Source organism: Amyelois transitella, chromosome 29, assembly GCF_032362555.1.
Source record: "Amyelois transitella isolate CPQ chromosome 29, ilAmyTran1.1, whole genome shotgun sequence".
Lineage (NCBI taxonomy): Eukaryota > Metazoa > Arthropoda > Insecta > Lepidoptera > Pyralidae > Amyelois > Amyelois transitella.
Genome location: NC_083532.1, coordinates 5,060,440 through 5,076,650, shown reverse-complemented (window position 1 = coordinate 5,076,650; position 16,211 = coordinate 5,060,440). Strand labels below are relative to the sequence as shown.

Below are 16,211 nucleotides of genomic sequence, written 5' to 3'. Positions count from 1 at the left end.
AACACGCAGAGAGATGTTGGCAATAAACTCCCCCTGGGTGTGGTGTAACACCAAGGGGAAAAAAAAAAAAAAAAAAAAACATCCAAGACCCAGGCCAAACAGTAGAATCAGTCAATAATAAAAAGGTTTTTCGTTTTGTTTGTAACGAAATAAATATAGAAACTAAAAAACTACAGGACCGATTTTGATGAAATTTGCCACAGAAATAGAATAGACTCAAGAGGTAGTAATGGCTAGTTTTTTTTATTCATTCCCACGAGATGATGATCGATTCGTATGAAGATTGGACAATTAAGACATGCTATCGTTTTTGGAGTTACTACAGGAGCGATGTATATACAATATACATATAGTCACGTCTATATCCCTTGCGGGGTGGACAGAGCCAGCAGTCTTGAAACTACTGATAGGCCACGGTCACCTTTTTGGCTTGATGACAGAATTGAGATTCAAATAGTGACAGGTTGCTAGCCTAAAAGAATAATACCAACCCTATCCTTTTTCGACATCCATGTGAAAGAGTGGTCCAATTTTTTTTTATTTGTGCCGGGAACCACACGGCACTTATACGTAAGATTGAAATGTAAATAAAATAAGTAGTTGACCTAACTATTTGAATAACAAAGGAAACATAATACTTTAAGCTAACAAGCTCATATTTGTGGTAACCACTTAGGTACTACGCTCACAGTCATAGATATTTATAGCAATGACTATTTTAATACCTACTTACATACAAATCTAAATCATAAATTTGTACATACATACATATAGGAAGTAACTAGTTGCTAGCCCATAGCCTACAATAGGGTTCTCAAGTTATTAAACCTATCACTAAGTCGCCTTTTACGACATCCATGAGAAAATGGAATGGCTCTATTCAATACTCCCAGAAACAAAACGGCATTACAATTTAGAATGGCTTTTTTTTAAATTATTAAATAATATCTGATATTTTTATTACTAGCTGTGCCCGCGACTTCGTCCGCGTGGAATAGTTATTTTGGGCATCATTGAAACCCTCAAGGATGAATTATTTTCACCGTTTTTTTTTACATTTTCCATTAGTTCTTCGCTCTTTAAAGTTGGAGCGTAATGTTATACCTATAGCCTAAAGCCTTCCTCGATAAATGGTCTATTCAACACAAATTAATTTTTCAATTCGAACCAGTAGTTCCTGGGATTAGCGCTTTCAAACAAACAAAATCTTCAGATTTATAATATTAGTATAGATGTGTGACAAATAAACAATTTAAAAGATGAATAAAAAAAACATAGGAATCCTACTTATTCCTCTTTAAGATAACTGCTGTTTTAGTAATTCATTGCCCAAATATTTTCATTAAACATAATCGTACATTAATACACGTGTTCTCTAGTTATTATATTATCTATTTTGATTTTTTTTTCAATAGCGGACCCGATTTTTACCATCAGGTGAGATGGAAGACTAAAGCCTGATCCAATTTTGAATTAGAAAATAAAAGTTGCGGGTTCAAATCGCTCGCTCTGATTGGCTCAACGGTCTACATTTGAATAAGCATCTCGCGTAACACACGTCGAATTTCGAATTTTGAATTTACATCGAGGCTAACTTAATCTGTGTAATTTGTCCCGTAAATATCCTACTAATATTATAAATGCGAAAGTTTGTGAGTATGTCAGTGTGGATGTTTGTTATACTTTCACGCAAAAACTACTGAGCCGATTACGATGAAATTTGGTATGTAGGTAGCTGATGACCCAGAATAACATATAGGCTACTTTACATCCCGAAATTTCCGCGGGATTGATAGGGTTTCCATGCGGACGAAGTCGCGGGCGGCCTCTAGTAGGTATATATGTATATAATTATTAATTCTTCATCACCAGATCGATACATGGCACACCGGCATGACAAGAACAACTGGGATGATGAAGACTGGTGCCACTCCTCGGGCAGGGACAGTGATGACAGCCCCATCATCTCTTACAGGTGAGGGAATTGGACAAATTAAAGAGTATATGGACGATAAACATTGAATTTAACTATTTATTTATGATTTACTTAATACATGTGTACTATAAAAAACAAATGTGATTCTAATTTTGAGTTTATACTTATCATTAATATTTGCGCGTCTGCGCCTGCGCCAGCAGGTTGTGCTGTGCAGGTTGATTTATATATACATTCAGTCAGAAAAGTATCGGGAATGGATTATTTATTTATGGTTCCAAATTCAAATTTTTGTTTTTTTTTGTTGTTGTTAGATTGGCACAACTGTTTTCCATTTTGGCGCGGAGTTTGAGTTGCATCTGTTGTTTACATTAAATACAGTGCTATTTTTAGTTATATCATATCTAGTGTGTATTGCTAATTTCATAATGGATAAAAACATCGAACAAAGAGTTTGTCTTAAATTTTCCATTGCCAATGGAATATCGTGTTCGGAGTCACTGAAAATGTTACAGAAGGCTTACGGTGAATCGACTTTATCAAAAACTCGTGCTTATGAGTGGTACAAAGCGTTCAAAAGCGGTCGAGATGTGATGGAAGATTTGCCTCGCTCTGGTAGGCCATCAACGTCTGCAACTGAAGTTAACATCGCAAAAGTGAAGGAAATAGTGACTGAAAATCCTCATTCAACTTTGAGAGAGATAGCCACCGAACTTTCTGTATCTCACGAGTCGATCCGTACCATTTTAACTAATAATTTGGGTATGAAACATGTTGCCGCTCGGCTAGTCCCAAAAGACCTGAATTTTTTTCAAAAACTCAATCGCATGAGAGTCGCTGAGGACATGCTAGAACGAGTCAATTCCGACCCAACATTCATGAAACGCATTGTTACTGGTGACGAGACGTGGGTTTACGAGTTTGACATGCAAACTAGTCAACAAGCTTCGGAGTGGCGCCTTCCAACTGAACCGAAACCGAAAAAACCACGCCAAAGTCGTTCAAAAGTCAAAGTCATGTTGACTGTTTTCTTTGACTATCGCGGTGTTGTGCACTCGGAATTCTTGCCGGAAGGTCAAACGGTAAATAAGGAATATTATTTGAGTGTTATGCGGCGTTTAAGAGAGCAAATCCGACGAAAAAGGCCAGATTTGTGGAAAGAAAATTCTTGGATTTTGCACCATGATAATGCACCTTCGCACAAGGCCATCATTGTGAACGAATTTTTAACCAAACACTCAACAAATACCATCGAGCAACCACCATATTCACCAGATATGGCTCCAGCCGACTTTTTTCTTTTTCCTAAACTCAAATTACCACTTCGTGGCACCCGTTTTCAATCGGTAGAAGACATAAAAGAGATTTCGCGGCGAGAACTGACCTCAATTCCGGAAACAGCGTTTAAAAAATGTTTTGATGATTGGATTATTCGTTGGCGTAAGTGTATCGTTTCTAAAGGAGCATATTTTGAAGGTGATAAAATAAATTTGGATGAATAACAAACAGTTTGTGTATTATTGATCTTTTCCTGCTACTTTCTTGACAGTCGTATGTATAAACAATGTGAATCATGCAAATAAAATTATTATAAAATTTCACCATCTTCTAGTCAGTCAGTCACATTGATAGTTAACTCACCATTTTTTTTACATACATCATACATATGTTCACGTCTATATCCCTTGCGGGGAAGACCGAGCCAACAAGCTTGAAAAGACTGATTGGCCACGTTCAGCTGTTAGGCTTAATGATAGAATTGAGATTCAAAACTTATGATTCTTGTTCAAAATGATGGGCTAGCGATCTGTCACTATTTGAATTTCATCGCGACGCGAAACAGCTGAACGCGGCCTATCAGTTACAAGACTGTGAGCTTTGTCTTTTAGATATAGACGTGATTAAATATAGTTGGAGCGATGATTCGGCTCGACCGACACCAAAGGGAAGATCTTCCGCCAAGCTAAGTGTGACGCCTGGGGAACCGCGCGACAGACGATGTTGTGTCGGAGGTTGTATATTATATGCTCCGTGAAATCTTTGCTTGCGCGATTTAGACCATTCGCTGTTTTTGACTGATAGCGTCGCGTGGTCGGTTGTTGTTTTTTGTGGCGTAGAGATGTCGCCACATTGTATGTTATGGATTCAAATTCACCATTGTTGTGCCGTGTGGTTCCCAGCACCAATACAAATACAAAAAAGAATCTCCATCTCTTTCCCATGGATGTCGTAAAAGGCGAGTAAGGGATAACCTTACAAAATTGGGATTCTTTTTATAGGCGATGGGCTAGCAACCTAAACACCTGAACGTGGCCATTCGGTCTTTTCAAGACTGTTGGCTCTGTCTACCCCGCAAGGGATATAGACATATGTATGTATGTTCACCATTCCAGGTACGAGAAAAGCCGTCGCTGCCCCCGGTACGTGTCCGATAACCGGCCGGAGGAGAGGGAAAGAGAGAGGAGATCCACGGTGACAATACTAGCCAAATATTTCCTCTTCTGCACAGCCATGATTATGTTCTGCGTACTCATGTACATACCAGTTTATAACCGTGCTAATACTCAGCTTCCGAAAGGTAAGTTTAGTCACTGACTGTTAAAAACGGTAAAGCACTCTATTAAAAGTAGTAAAACTTAGATATGGAAATGTGCCGTGTGGTTCCCGGCACCAGTACAGAAAAGAATAGGACCACTCCATCTCTTTCCCATGGATGTCGTAAAAGGCGACTAAGGGGTAGGCTTATAAACTTGGGATTCTTCTTTTAGGCGATGGGCTAGCAACCTGTCACTATTTGAATCTCAATTTTATCATTAAGCCAAACAGCTGAACGTGGCCATTCAGTCTTTTCGAGAATGTTGGCTCTGTCTGCCCCGCAAGGGATATAGACGTGACCGTGACGTGATGTATGTATGTAGATATGGAAATAAACTGGGGATGCTCTTGGGATGATGTAAAATTGCACTTTGATTTAACTTTAAATACCTATGCACTATAATAAACCGCTGAACTTATTGATACAATAATGTTTTAAACAATTTGATTTGTACTTGATGTTGCATTGTAAAAAAGAATCAAATATCCAATTTTAGAAATATAAAAACTAATTTATTTCCAGTCTTAGTCGCCGGCTGGTCAATAGATTCGAACCGCGACACCAGAATCTATGTGCAACCGAACAACGTCACTATAATCCACGAACCCAATGACGTGTGCCCCAAATCGACCAGAGACAAAAAGAACAATCTATTCCTACTTATAATAGTCTGTTCCTCCACGACCAACTTCGAGGAGAGACAAGCGATAAGGGAAACGTGGGGTCATTATCAGACATACATGAAAATCTCTCGAATATACCACACAGTTAGAGAGAGATACAAAAACTACAATTACACGTACGATTTATACCCGATGAATGGTAGCAACATTAGCGAGAACGCCAGCCGGTCTAAACGGGACATAACCAGTTTTAGCCGGTTATTACCGGAATTGGCTAAAGCGTTGCAGAGCGATGTCAAAACTGAGGAGGTACCTGAGAAACGGTTTGACGATGATGACGAGACAAACGCTATGCTGCCGGAGTTCGACATGAATAAGGAACTGAACGAACAGACGGACGATTACGAGTTGGATTACGAGTCTAATATAATGAGTATACCGCCGAAAGGTTACAGTGACAGTCAAGATGTTCACAGACTGATTAAATTGATCAAATTCAATATGGCGCGGGTGAAAAGTGATGTTGTCAGTGAGAATGTTGTGCCTGATTATAAAGTCGTGTTTTTATTAGGCATGCCGAGTAATGATAACGATTCCAGGATACAGAACAAGATCGAAGAGGAAGTGGAGAAGTATAGGGATGTTATACAGGAGGGTTTTGTTGATTCTTACAATAATTTAACGTTGAAAAGTATAATGATGTTGAAATGGATCAAAAATAGCTGCAATGAGAGCGGTGAGTTGAATGAATTTTATTGTTTTTTATCATGTGTGCCGTGTGGTTCCCGGCACCAATACAAAAAAGAATAGGACCACTCCATCTCTTTCCCATGGATGTCGTAAAAGGCGACTAAGGGATAGGCTTACAAACTTGGGATTCTTTTTTAGGCGATGGGCTTGCAACCTGTCGCTATTTGAATCTCAATTCTATCATTGAGCCAAATAGCTGAACGTGGCCATTCAGTCTTTTCAAGACTATTGGTTCTGTCTACCCCAAAGGGGTAAAAGCGTGACCATATGTATGTATGTTTTTTATCATATTTCAATACATACGATACATAGTCTCTGCCTACCCCTCCGGGAAAGAGGCGTGATTTTATGTAGGTATGTATGTATGTATCTGACTCACCCAATCCAGGATCCATGGTCAAAGGCATACCCCGGGCTCCTCTCCAGAGTGGTGAGGATGCGACCGGGACTGAAGTCAGGAGAGATGAAATAATCAAAGATCAAGACTTTTTACAAAGCAATACTATTTATACATACATATGGTCACGTCTATATCCCTTGCGGGGTAGACGGAGCCAACAGTCTTGAAAAGACTGATAGGACACGATGAAAATTTTTGGGTGAGCTGTGTGGTTTTTAGCACTTTAGAATAGGACCACTCGACATCTTATCCATGGATGTTGTAACTAAAGAAAATGGTGGTGGATGAAAAACGATGGGCTAGCAACCTGTCTCTATTTGAATCTCAATTCTATCATTAAGTCAACCTGTCACTATTTGAATCTCAATTCTACCATTAAGTCAACCTGTCACTATCTAAATCTCAATTCTACCATTAAGTCAACCTGTCACTATTTGAATCTCAATTCTACCATTAAGTCAACCTGTCACTATTTAAATCTCAATTCTACCATTAAGTCAACCTGTCACCATTTGAATCTCAATTCTACCATTAAGTCCACCTGTCACTATTTGAATCTCAATTCTACCATTAAGTCAACCTGTCACCATTTGAATCTCAATTCTACCATTAAGTCCACCTGTCACTATTTGAATCTCAATTCTACCATTAAGTCAACCTGTCACTATTTGAATCTCAATTCTACCATTAAGTCAACCTGTCACTATTTGAATCTCAATTCTACCATTAAGTCAACCTGTCTCTATTTGAATCAGCTAAACGTGGCCTTCCAGAGTGTATTGGCTCTGTCTACCCCGCAAGGGATGAAGACGTGATATAATTTCATGAATTCAATTAAATCAATTAATCATAGTGATGTAGGTAAAAATATTAAAAGAAAGCTTAAAGAGTATTTTGTAGAAAATATGGATAAATATATTTTGTGAAAATGTTTTAAATACCTAACTGCTTAAGTAACGTTGTTTATTTTTATTTTATTATATTTTTCTTACGTATGTAACTGTTAACAAAACTTTGAAATGTATTTAACTGCATTAGTAGACAACAAACCTTTGTGGTTTTAACCTAATGCATTATGTGTACCATTGTAATTGTTGTTTTTTTTGTAATGACAATAAAAAAAAAAAAAGTTACATATTTTTCAACAGACCCATAAAAATAACGACTAAAAAATTATTTTTTTAATTTCAGTTCGCTACATTTTAAAAACAGACGATGACATGTACATAAATGTACCGAACCTCGTGATGAACCTGAGGAATAGATCCGAGGAGTTTGATGAGAAGGTGGCCAAAGGTTACAAGGGTAAAGAGTACCTTCTGATAGGAGATCTTATACACGGCGCGAAGCCTGTGTTGGATTCGCATAATAAGTGGTAAGTGAATTAATATATAATATATATATATATGTGTGCCGTGTGGTTCCCGGCACCAATACGAAAAAGAATAGGACCACTCCATCTCTTTCACATGGATGTCGTAAAAGGCGACTAAGGGATAGGCTTATAAAATTGCGATCCTTTTTTTTAGGCGATGGGCTTGCAACCTGTCACTATTTGGATCTCAATTCCATCATTAAGCAGAGCAGCTGAATGTGGCCATTCAGTCTTTTCGGGACGATTGGCTCTGTCTACCCCGCAAGGGATATAGACGTGACTATATGTATGTATGTATGTATGTATATATATATATAAGGTCAGGTCAAAGGTACCCGAAACCGCCGAGCTTGCATGAAGAGAGTTATGAATGAGGATGAAGCGAAGGAAGTAAGCAGAGGTCGTGGCAAGTGGAAAGAGGTAGTCTCGGCCTACCCCTCCGGGGAAGGGGTGTGATTTTATATATGTATGTATGTATAGAGGCCTAGAGGCCGCCCCCGACTTCGTCCGTGTGGAATCTATCCCGCGGTAACTCCGGGATAAAAAGTAGCCTATATGTTATTCTGGGTCTTCAGCTACCTACATACCGAATTTCATCGTAATTGGTTCAGTAGTCAGTCAGTAGTTTTTGCGTGAAAGAGTAACAAATATCCATACTGACATACTCACAAACTTTCCCATTTTTAATATTAGTTGGATATACATACATACATATGGTCACGTCTATATCTCTTACGGTGTAGACAGAGATAACAGTCCCAAAAAGACTGATAGGTCACGTGTGTACCCGCGCTATAACACTGTCCCCCGACAGGTACAGTCCCCGCTACATGTTCGGCGGGCGTGTGTACCCGCGCTATAACACTGTCCCCCACAGGTACAGTCCCCGCTACATGTTCGGCGGGCGTGTGTACCCGCGCTATAACACTGTCCCCCCACAGGTACAGTCCCCGCTACATGTTCGGCGGGCGTGTGTACCCGCGCTATAACACTGTCCCCCACAGGTACAGTCCCCGCTACATGTTCGGCGGGCGTGTGTACCCGCGCTATAACACTGTCCCCCACAGGTACAGTCCCCGCTACATGTTCGGCGGGCGTGTGTACCCGCGCTATAACACTGTCCCCCACAGGTACAGTCCCCGCTACATGTTAGCGGGCGTGTGTACCCGCGCTATAACACTGTCCCCCACAGGTACAGTCCCCGCTACATGTTCGGCGGGCGTGTGTACCCGCGCTATAACACTGTCCCCCGACAGGTACAGTCCCCGCTACATGTTCGGCGGGCGTGTGTACCCGCGCTATAACACTGTCCCCCCACAGGTACAGTCCCCGCTACATGTTCGGCGGGCGTGTGTACCCGCGCTATAACACTGTCCCCCGACAGGTACAGTCCCCGCTACATGTTCGGCGGACGTGTGTACCCGCGCTATAACACTGTCCCCCGACAGGTACAGTCCCCGCTACATGTTCGGCGGGCGTGTGTACCCGCGCTATAACACTGTCCCCCGACAGGTACAGTCCCCGCTACATGTTAGCGGGCGTGTGTACCCGCGCTATAACACTGTCCCCCGACAGGTACAGTCCCCGCTACATGTTCGGCGGGCGTGTGTACCCGCGCTATAACACTGTCCCCCACAGGTACAGTCCCCGCTACATGTTAGCGGGCGTGTGTACCCGCGCTATAACACTGTCCCCCACAGGTACAGTCCCCGCTACATGTTCGGCGGGCGTGTGTACCCGCGCTATAACACTGTCCCCCGACAGGTACAGTCCCCGCTACATGTTCGGCGGGCGTGTGTACCCGCGCTATAACACTGTCCCCCACAGGTACAGTCCCCGCTACATGTTCGGCGGGCGTGTGTACCCGCGCTATAACACTGTCCCCCGACAGGTACAGTCCCCGCTACATGTTCGGCGGGCGTGTGTACCCGCGCTATAACACTGTCCCCCACAGGTACAGTCCCCGCTACATGTTCGGCGGGCGTGTGTACCCGCGCTATAACACTGTCCCCCACAGGTACAGTCCCCGCTACATGTTCGGCGGGCGTGTGTACCCGCGCTATAACACTGTCCCCCACAGGTACAGTCCCCGCTACATGTTCGGCGGGCGTGTGTACCCGCGCTATAACTCTGTCCCCCGACAGGTACAGTCCCCGCTACATGTTCGGCGGGCGTGTGTACCCGCGCTATAACTCTGTCCCCCACAGGTACAGTCCCCGCTACATGTTCGGCGGGCGTGTGTACCCGCGCTATAACACTGTCCCCCGACAGGTACAGTCCCCGCTACATGTTCGGCGGGCGTGTGTACCCGCGCTATAACACTGTCCCCCCACAGGTACAGTCCCCGCTACATGTTCGGCGGGCGTGTGTACCTGCGCTATAACACTGTCCCCCGACAGGTACAGTCCCCGCTACATGTTCGGCGGGCGTGTGTACCCGCGCTATAACACTGTCCCCCACAGGTACAGTCCCCGCTACATGTTCGGCGGGCGTGTGTACCCGCGCTATAACACTGTCCCCCCACAGGTACAGTCCCCGCTACATGTTCGGCGGGCGTGTGTACCCGCGCTATAACACTGTCCCCCACAGGTACAGTCCCCGCTACATGTTCGGCGGGCGTGTGTACCCGCGCTATAACACTGTCCCCCACAGGTACAGTCCCCGCTACATGTTCGGCGGGCGTGTGTACCCGCGCTATAACACTGTCCCCCACAGGTACAGTCCCCGCTACATGTTCGGCGGGCGTGTGTACCCGCGCTATAACACTGTCCCCGACAGGTACAGTCCCCGCTACATGTTCGGCGGGCGTGTGTACCCGCGCTATAACACTGTCCCCGACAGGTACAGTCCCCGCTACATGTTCGGCGGGCGTGTGTACCCGCGCTATAACACTGTCCCCGACAGGTACAGTCCCCGCTACATGTTCGGCGGGCGTGTGTACCCGCGCTATAACACTGTCCCCGACAGGTACAGTCCCCGCTACATGTTCGGCGGGCGTGTGTACCCGCGCTATAACACTGTCCCCCACAGGTACAGTCCCCGCTACATGTTCGGCGGGCGTGTGTACCCGCGCTATAACACTGTCCCCGACAGGTACAGTCCCCGCTACATGTTCGGCGGGCGTGTGTACCCGCGCTATAACACTGTCCCCGACAGGTACAGTCCCCGCTACATGTTCGGCGGGCGTGTGTACCCGCGCTATAACACTGTCCCCCGACAGGTACAGTCCCCGCTACATGTTCGGCGGGCGTGTGTACCCGCGCTATAACACTGTCCCCCACAGGTACAGTCCCCGCTACATGTTCGGCGGGCGTGTGTACCCGCGCTATAACACTGTCCCTCGACAGGTACAGTCTCCGCTACATGTTCGGCGGACGTGTGTACCCGCGCTATAACACTGTCCCTCGACAGGTACAGTCCCCGCTACATGTTCGGCGGACGTGTCTACCCGCGATACGTGTCCGGCACGGGGTACGTGCTGTCGGCGCCGGCCGCGCATGCGCTCTACGAGGCGGCATTGACGACGCATTTCTTCCATTTGGAAGACATTTTCATTACGGGTGAGTTGAGTTTTGAATTAAATACATATAATACATACTTGAAAAGACTGAAATGGCCACGTTCAGCTATTTGGCTTAATGATAGAATTGAGATTCAAATAGTGACAGGTTGCTAGTCCATCGCCTAATAAAGAAACCCAAGTATCTAAGCCTATCCCTAAGTCGCCTTTTACGACATCCATGGGAAAGAGATGGGGTGATCCTATTCATTTTTCTATTGGTGCTGGGAACCACACGACACACGCAGTACTTTATTTTACAATTATCAATCAGTGAAGCTACAAAAATTATTGTCATTTTTAAATTCGAAACATTACAAATGCGAAAGTAACTCTTGGCTGTCTGTTTGTCACGCCTAAAGCACTGAACCCGCGAGAAAGATGGATGGAAAAATTCGACCTCCAATTATCCATTAATTACTATTATCAGTTGAAGAACGTGATATGATGATTTCATTTATGTCACACGTCATCTGTCAATCACAGTGAGACAATATTAATTGATTTCCTAGCATCCTATCTAGTTGAAAACGAATGATGTTAGTTCAGTCATTCATTCATAGGGATTCTTCTTTAGGCGATGGGCTAGCAACCTGTCACTATTTGAATCTCAATTCTATCTTAAAACCAAACAGCTGAACGTGGCCTATCAGTCTATACAAGACTGTTGGATATAGACGTCATTATATGTATGTATGCGCTCACCAAGGCATGTGCTCGTCGCGGTCGCGGCCGCGCGTGGTGCCGCGCGACGACCCCGCGTTCTCGTACGCGGCGCGCGCGGCGCGCTGCGTGTGGCGCGCCACCGCGCACAAGGTGCCGCCCGCGCACATGTACGCGCTCACCGCCGACATGCTGCTCGACGGCAGGCAGGACGCGTGAGTTGTTTGGACATGTTATTCTTTCATTCGTTCACTCTTTTGTTCACTCATTCGTTCACTCGTTCACTCATTTGTTCACTCACTCATTCATTCGTTCACTCATTCATTCATATGCTCGCTCATTCGTTTACTCATTCATTCATTCGTTCTCTCATTCATTCACTCGTTTACTAATTCATTCACTCATTCATTCATTCGTTCACTTATTCATTCGTTCACTCATTCATTCACTCATTCATTCGCTCGCTCATTCGTTCACTCATTCATTCATTTGTTAGTTCAGTCATTCATTTATACATTTATTTATTTAATATTAACACACAAAACAGATATAATTCTCCATCCATCTGGGATTAGTCCCGGTTACATTCTCTCCTCTCTGGAGAGGAGCCAGTGACGCGTCTTTTGACGTACTATTTATAAACAATACAGATATTAAACGCGCACAGAAACGTCCGAGATGAAATTTCGTGCGCGTTTAATACCTGTATTATTTTAAAAAAAATTTCAAAAAAAATTTTAAATTCTATAAATTTTTTTTCCAGTTGTGAAAGAAAACGGTTGACAGAAATAAGAAGAGAGCGCCTCAAAGCAAAGGTACAATCAAAGAGGCCGAGCAAAATAGGCCATATTACCAAATAATTGTATATTTATTATTATATTATTATGTACCTATTTGAAAATGGGCTGTGTGACGCTTATAACTTGGTTAAAGTTAGTAATGACCGGTTATAATAGAAAATGTGAGTGGGTGGCATAGAGAAGTTAATGGGAGTTAAAAAAGAGTGTTTTTTTTTAATATTTTTTTCACCTTTTTTTACACGTAAAATAACATACTTTGGCTGAAACTTGCCACGATTATTACGTTGTAAATAATTATTATAAAAATTTCCAAAAAAAATCTGCTGACTAATTTTTTTTTATTATTTTTTAAAGAAACTAGTTGTTCAAAATTGTACTACTCGTATCTACAATTTGAAAATTTGTGTCGTTAAATTATTATTTTTAGGTAAATCTCGTTGTTGGTTGTTGTAGATTTAAGATGTCAAATTATAAATATTATTTCAAATTAACCGGTGATTATTGACATTGGCATAGCTGATATTACATGTATAGATATGGTATGATATTTTTATACTTACAGATGTGACATGACACTTGTATATGTTAGGAATTAAGATTTGTGAAACAAATGAACTTTACTGAACACTTTCTCTAAATATTGTGATTTATTGTCGTTTTAAGTTATTATTATGTTAATTTCAATATGGTGGTTGAAATATGCATATAATTATGTATATTGTTATGTCTGCAAAGCACTGACTCGTACATCAGTGCGCAGATAAAATTTGGCAGCATTGAATTGGTCTGAAAAGATTTGAGCCAAATTAATATATTACTTGATAGGTACGTAGATAAATCTTAATGACAAAGTAAAAGTTATAGTTAGGAAATTGCATCGTTGGATGAAATTTTTCAATTAATAAAATATATGTATATTAATATTATTATGTATTATAATATATTTTTATAATTTTACAACTTAATGTCGGTTTTGTATTTTACCAATCAACTCGACAGCGCCCGTCCGCATAAAACGCAAAATCCCGCTATCTCTTCTTCCCGCGGGAATTTCCAAGAAAACCTTTCTTAGCGGATGCCTTCATCACATCAACTATCTGCATGCCAAATTTCAGCTAAATCGGTCTAGTAGTTTGGGCTGTGCGTTGATTGATCAGTTATTGCGTTGTATTTATTTATTCTTTACTGTAAAATTTACAGTTTGTAAATTACAATAGACGGACTTAATGCTAATAGCATTATGTAACAGTCTACCGTAGGGTTAAGCAGAAGGTTTATACATATATAATTGTTTCACAGAGAGGTACATAATATGTTTAACTACAAAGATTTATATATTTTTTGTTTTGTTTTTACTTATTTTTTTTATTTCTTTTTTTAACAGAGATGGTAGAGTGGAAACCCGGTTACGAACATCGTGTAAGAGTTTTTTTTTTTAATATTTAAATTGTGCCATAAATCAGATGATCAATGATTTCTTTTTTATGGGAAATGTTAAGAGAAGACAAGGCTTTATTAATTGAGTGATCGTGAATCACTGTTGTGTTTTAGAAAAATATTTTTATTCCAATAAATATACAAGGTGAACTACCAAATTGTAACTAAGCAGCTATAACTTGTATCATCACTAAATTTGTTTTGACCGTTACAATTAATACCAAAATATTTACGGCACAGATGGTCACAGTTTTTATGTGTATAAGGATCAAATTTCATAGAATAAATGTCCAATGAGAAACTTAAAGAGTTATTGTTCCTTATGAAACTTCCAATGACTTCCAATTAGTATGAAGATGTCATATTCGGTAATTGTTTAAAATTTACCGTAATAAATTTACCGTAATAAATTTACAGTAATAAATTTACAGTAATAAATTTACCGTAATAAATTTTAATACAAATGTGCCATTGCGAATAAAATTTACCAATTGCATTATTTTAGAAAAAAACGATTTAAAAAATATAATCAACATGTTTTTTAAAAATATCAGTTTTTTTAACGTATCATTTTTTTTACAAGTAGGTTGTGTTCATGTATATTACGATGAAATATTTATTTGAAAGTGTAAATGAAAGTAATCGATGTATAAAAAACCATATTTAAAACTTCTTAGTATCCCATTTTAATCTTTTTTTTTTGTATATTTTTTTTATATTTCATTGTCTTCCTTTTACTAATATTATATAAAATCAGTACAGTATTTCTTTTGTAAATATTAAAAAATATTTTCTTTCTCTATAAATATTTTCAATTGCGTCATTTATAATAGTCAAGGGTTTTTTTTTGTGAAATCAGTATTACTTTTGTATTACCTCTTTATTATTGTAAACATTTCTGTTATTTCTTTTAAAGTATGAGTTTTTTTTTATGTTATAAGCTTTAATTATTTTTATTGACTGAAAAATCAGATGAAATTAGTTTTAAATTTAAAAAGCTTGCTCAATCTGATCACCATATAAGTATTTTTTCAGTTTATTCATTATTAATAACAATATAACGAGCCCTTACCGCCGACAGCAGAGGTTCTTACCTCCTGACGATGGGTGTACGTATTAAATTTACATATTAAAATGTTGCAAAAAGAGAAATAAGCTAAAAAAAAATAATAATGGGTCTAATACATTTCAATGATATTGTCTTTAAAATAATAATTGATTTAGTTAGATAATTAGCTTACCAACTATGATATTAAAGTGATCGTTATTTAAAAAATATAAATAATTTTTAAAGAATTTTGAGTGATAATTTCAGATATAATTTCATAATAATTTCACATGTAACATACTGCTTAGTTGATTCTTCTTCTTTCAAAAACATACAAACGTAATTATTCGTGAAGTGTTCAGCATATTAGGTTATAATTTATGAGTCACCTAAATGGCATGGAAAATGTTCATATGATTTAGTTTCGCTTTCATTTCCAATGTTAAATTGAATTCCAATGAAAGAAATGACATTAGAGTGGCTTATTTATATCAAGATTTTCTCCACAAAAAAAAAAATGTTATTTGCTGTCTCAGCTAATAATTATTTATTTAGTTCACCGAAATTTAATCGAAATCTAATGTATATTTGTATCATTATTTTGGAAAGGCAAATAAAACTGCTGCGTTGTGTGGAAAAATTCATTAAAAAAATTAAATAAAATTAAATAAAAAAAGAGAAAAAAACATAAGTGAACTTAATTAATTATGTAAAAATTCATTATATATAATAAATTTTTCCTCAAACTACATAATATTACATTTATTTAATTTTGAATAATTAAATAAATCTCAATCTCTAATTGTTTCAGTATAGAGGTAATATATTTCATTAATTGTAAATAGGTAATGAATTTTGCGTCCAAACTCTTAGTAAAGGTTGAATGTCTTAGACATGCTGTAATTTGTAAATAAAAGGACATGTGGTGCTTTGTTGAATCGAAATAAAGGAGTTTATAAATTGGTGAGTTTGTTATATACACGGAGTGGGATAGATTTATAATAAGGAGTTGTATTTCCTTCGG

General features: G+C 39.9%; 2 protein-coding genes across 3 annotated transcripts in view; one reads left to right on the top strand and one right to left on the bottom strand.

The window, feature by feature from the left end:
- Nucleotides 1-15,795, top strand: part of LOC106131756 (uncharacterized) — a 35,844-nt gene extending 20,049 nt beyond the window's left edge. The window contains exons 2-9 of one of the 2 annotated variants that reach the window (XM_060952645.1): nt 1,873-1,975; nt 4,330-4,514; nt 5,055-5,891; nt 7,497-7,680; nt 11,092-11,240; nt 11,949-12,117; nt 12,666-12,717; nt 14,087-15,795. In XM_060952645.1, the coding sequence (XP_060808628.1) occupies nt 1,881-1,975; nt 4,330-4,514; nt 5,055-5,891; nt 7,497-7,680; nt 11,092-11,240; nt 11,949-12,117; nt 12,666-12,717; nt 14,087-14,095 (1,680 nt within the window). In that variant the 5' untranslated portion in view covers nt 1,873-1,880 and the 3' untranslated portion in view covers nt 14,096-15,795. The other variant, XM_060952644.1, reaches the window with a different exon arrangement.
- Nucleotides 1-16,211, bottom strand: part of LOC106131755 (fibrohexamerin) — a 33,136-nt gene that overhangs the window by 5,188 nt on the left and 11,737 nt on the right. The gene's annotated exons all lie outside the window — the stretch shown is intronic.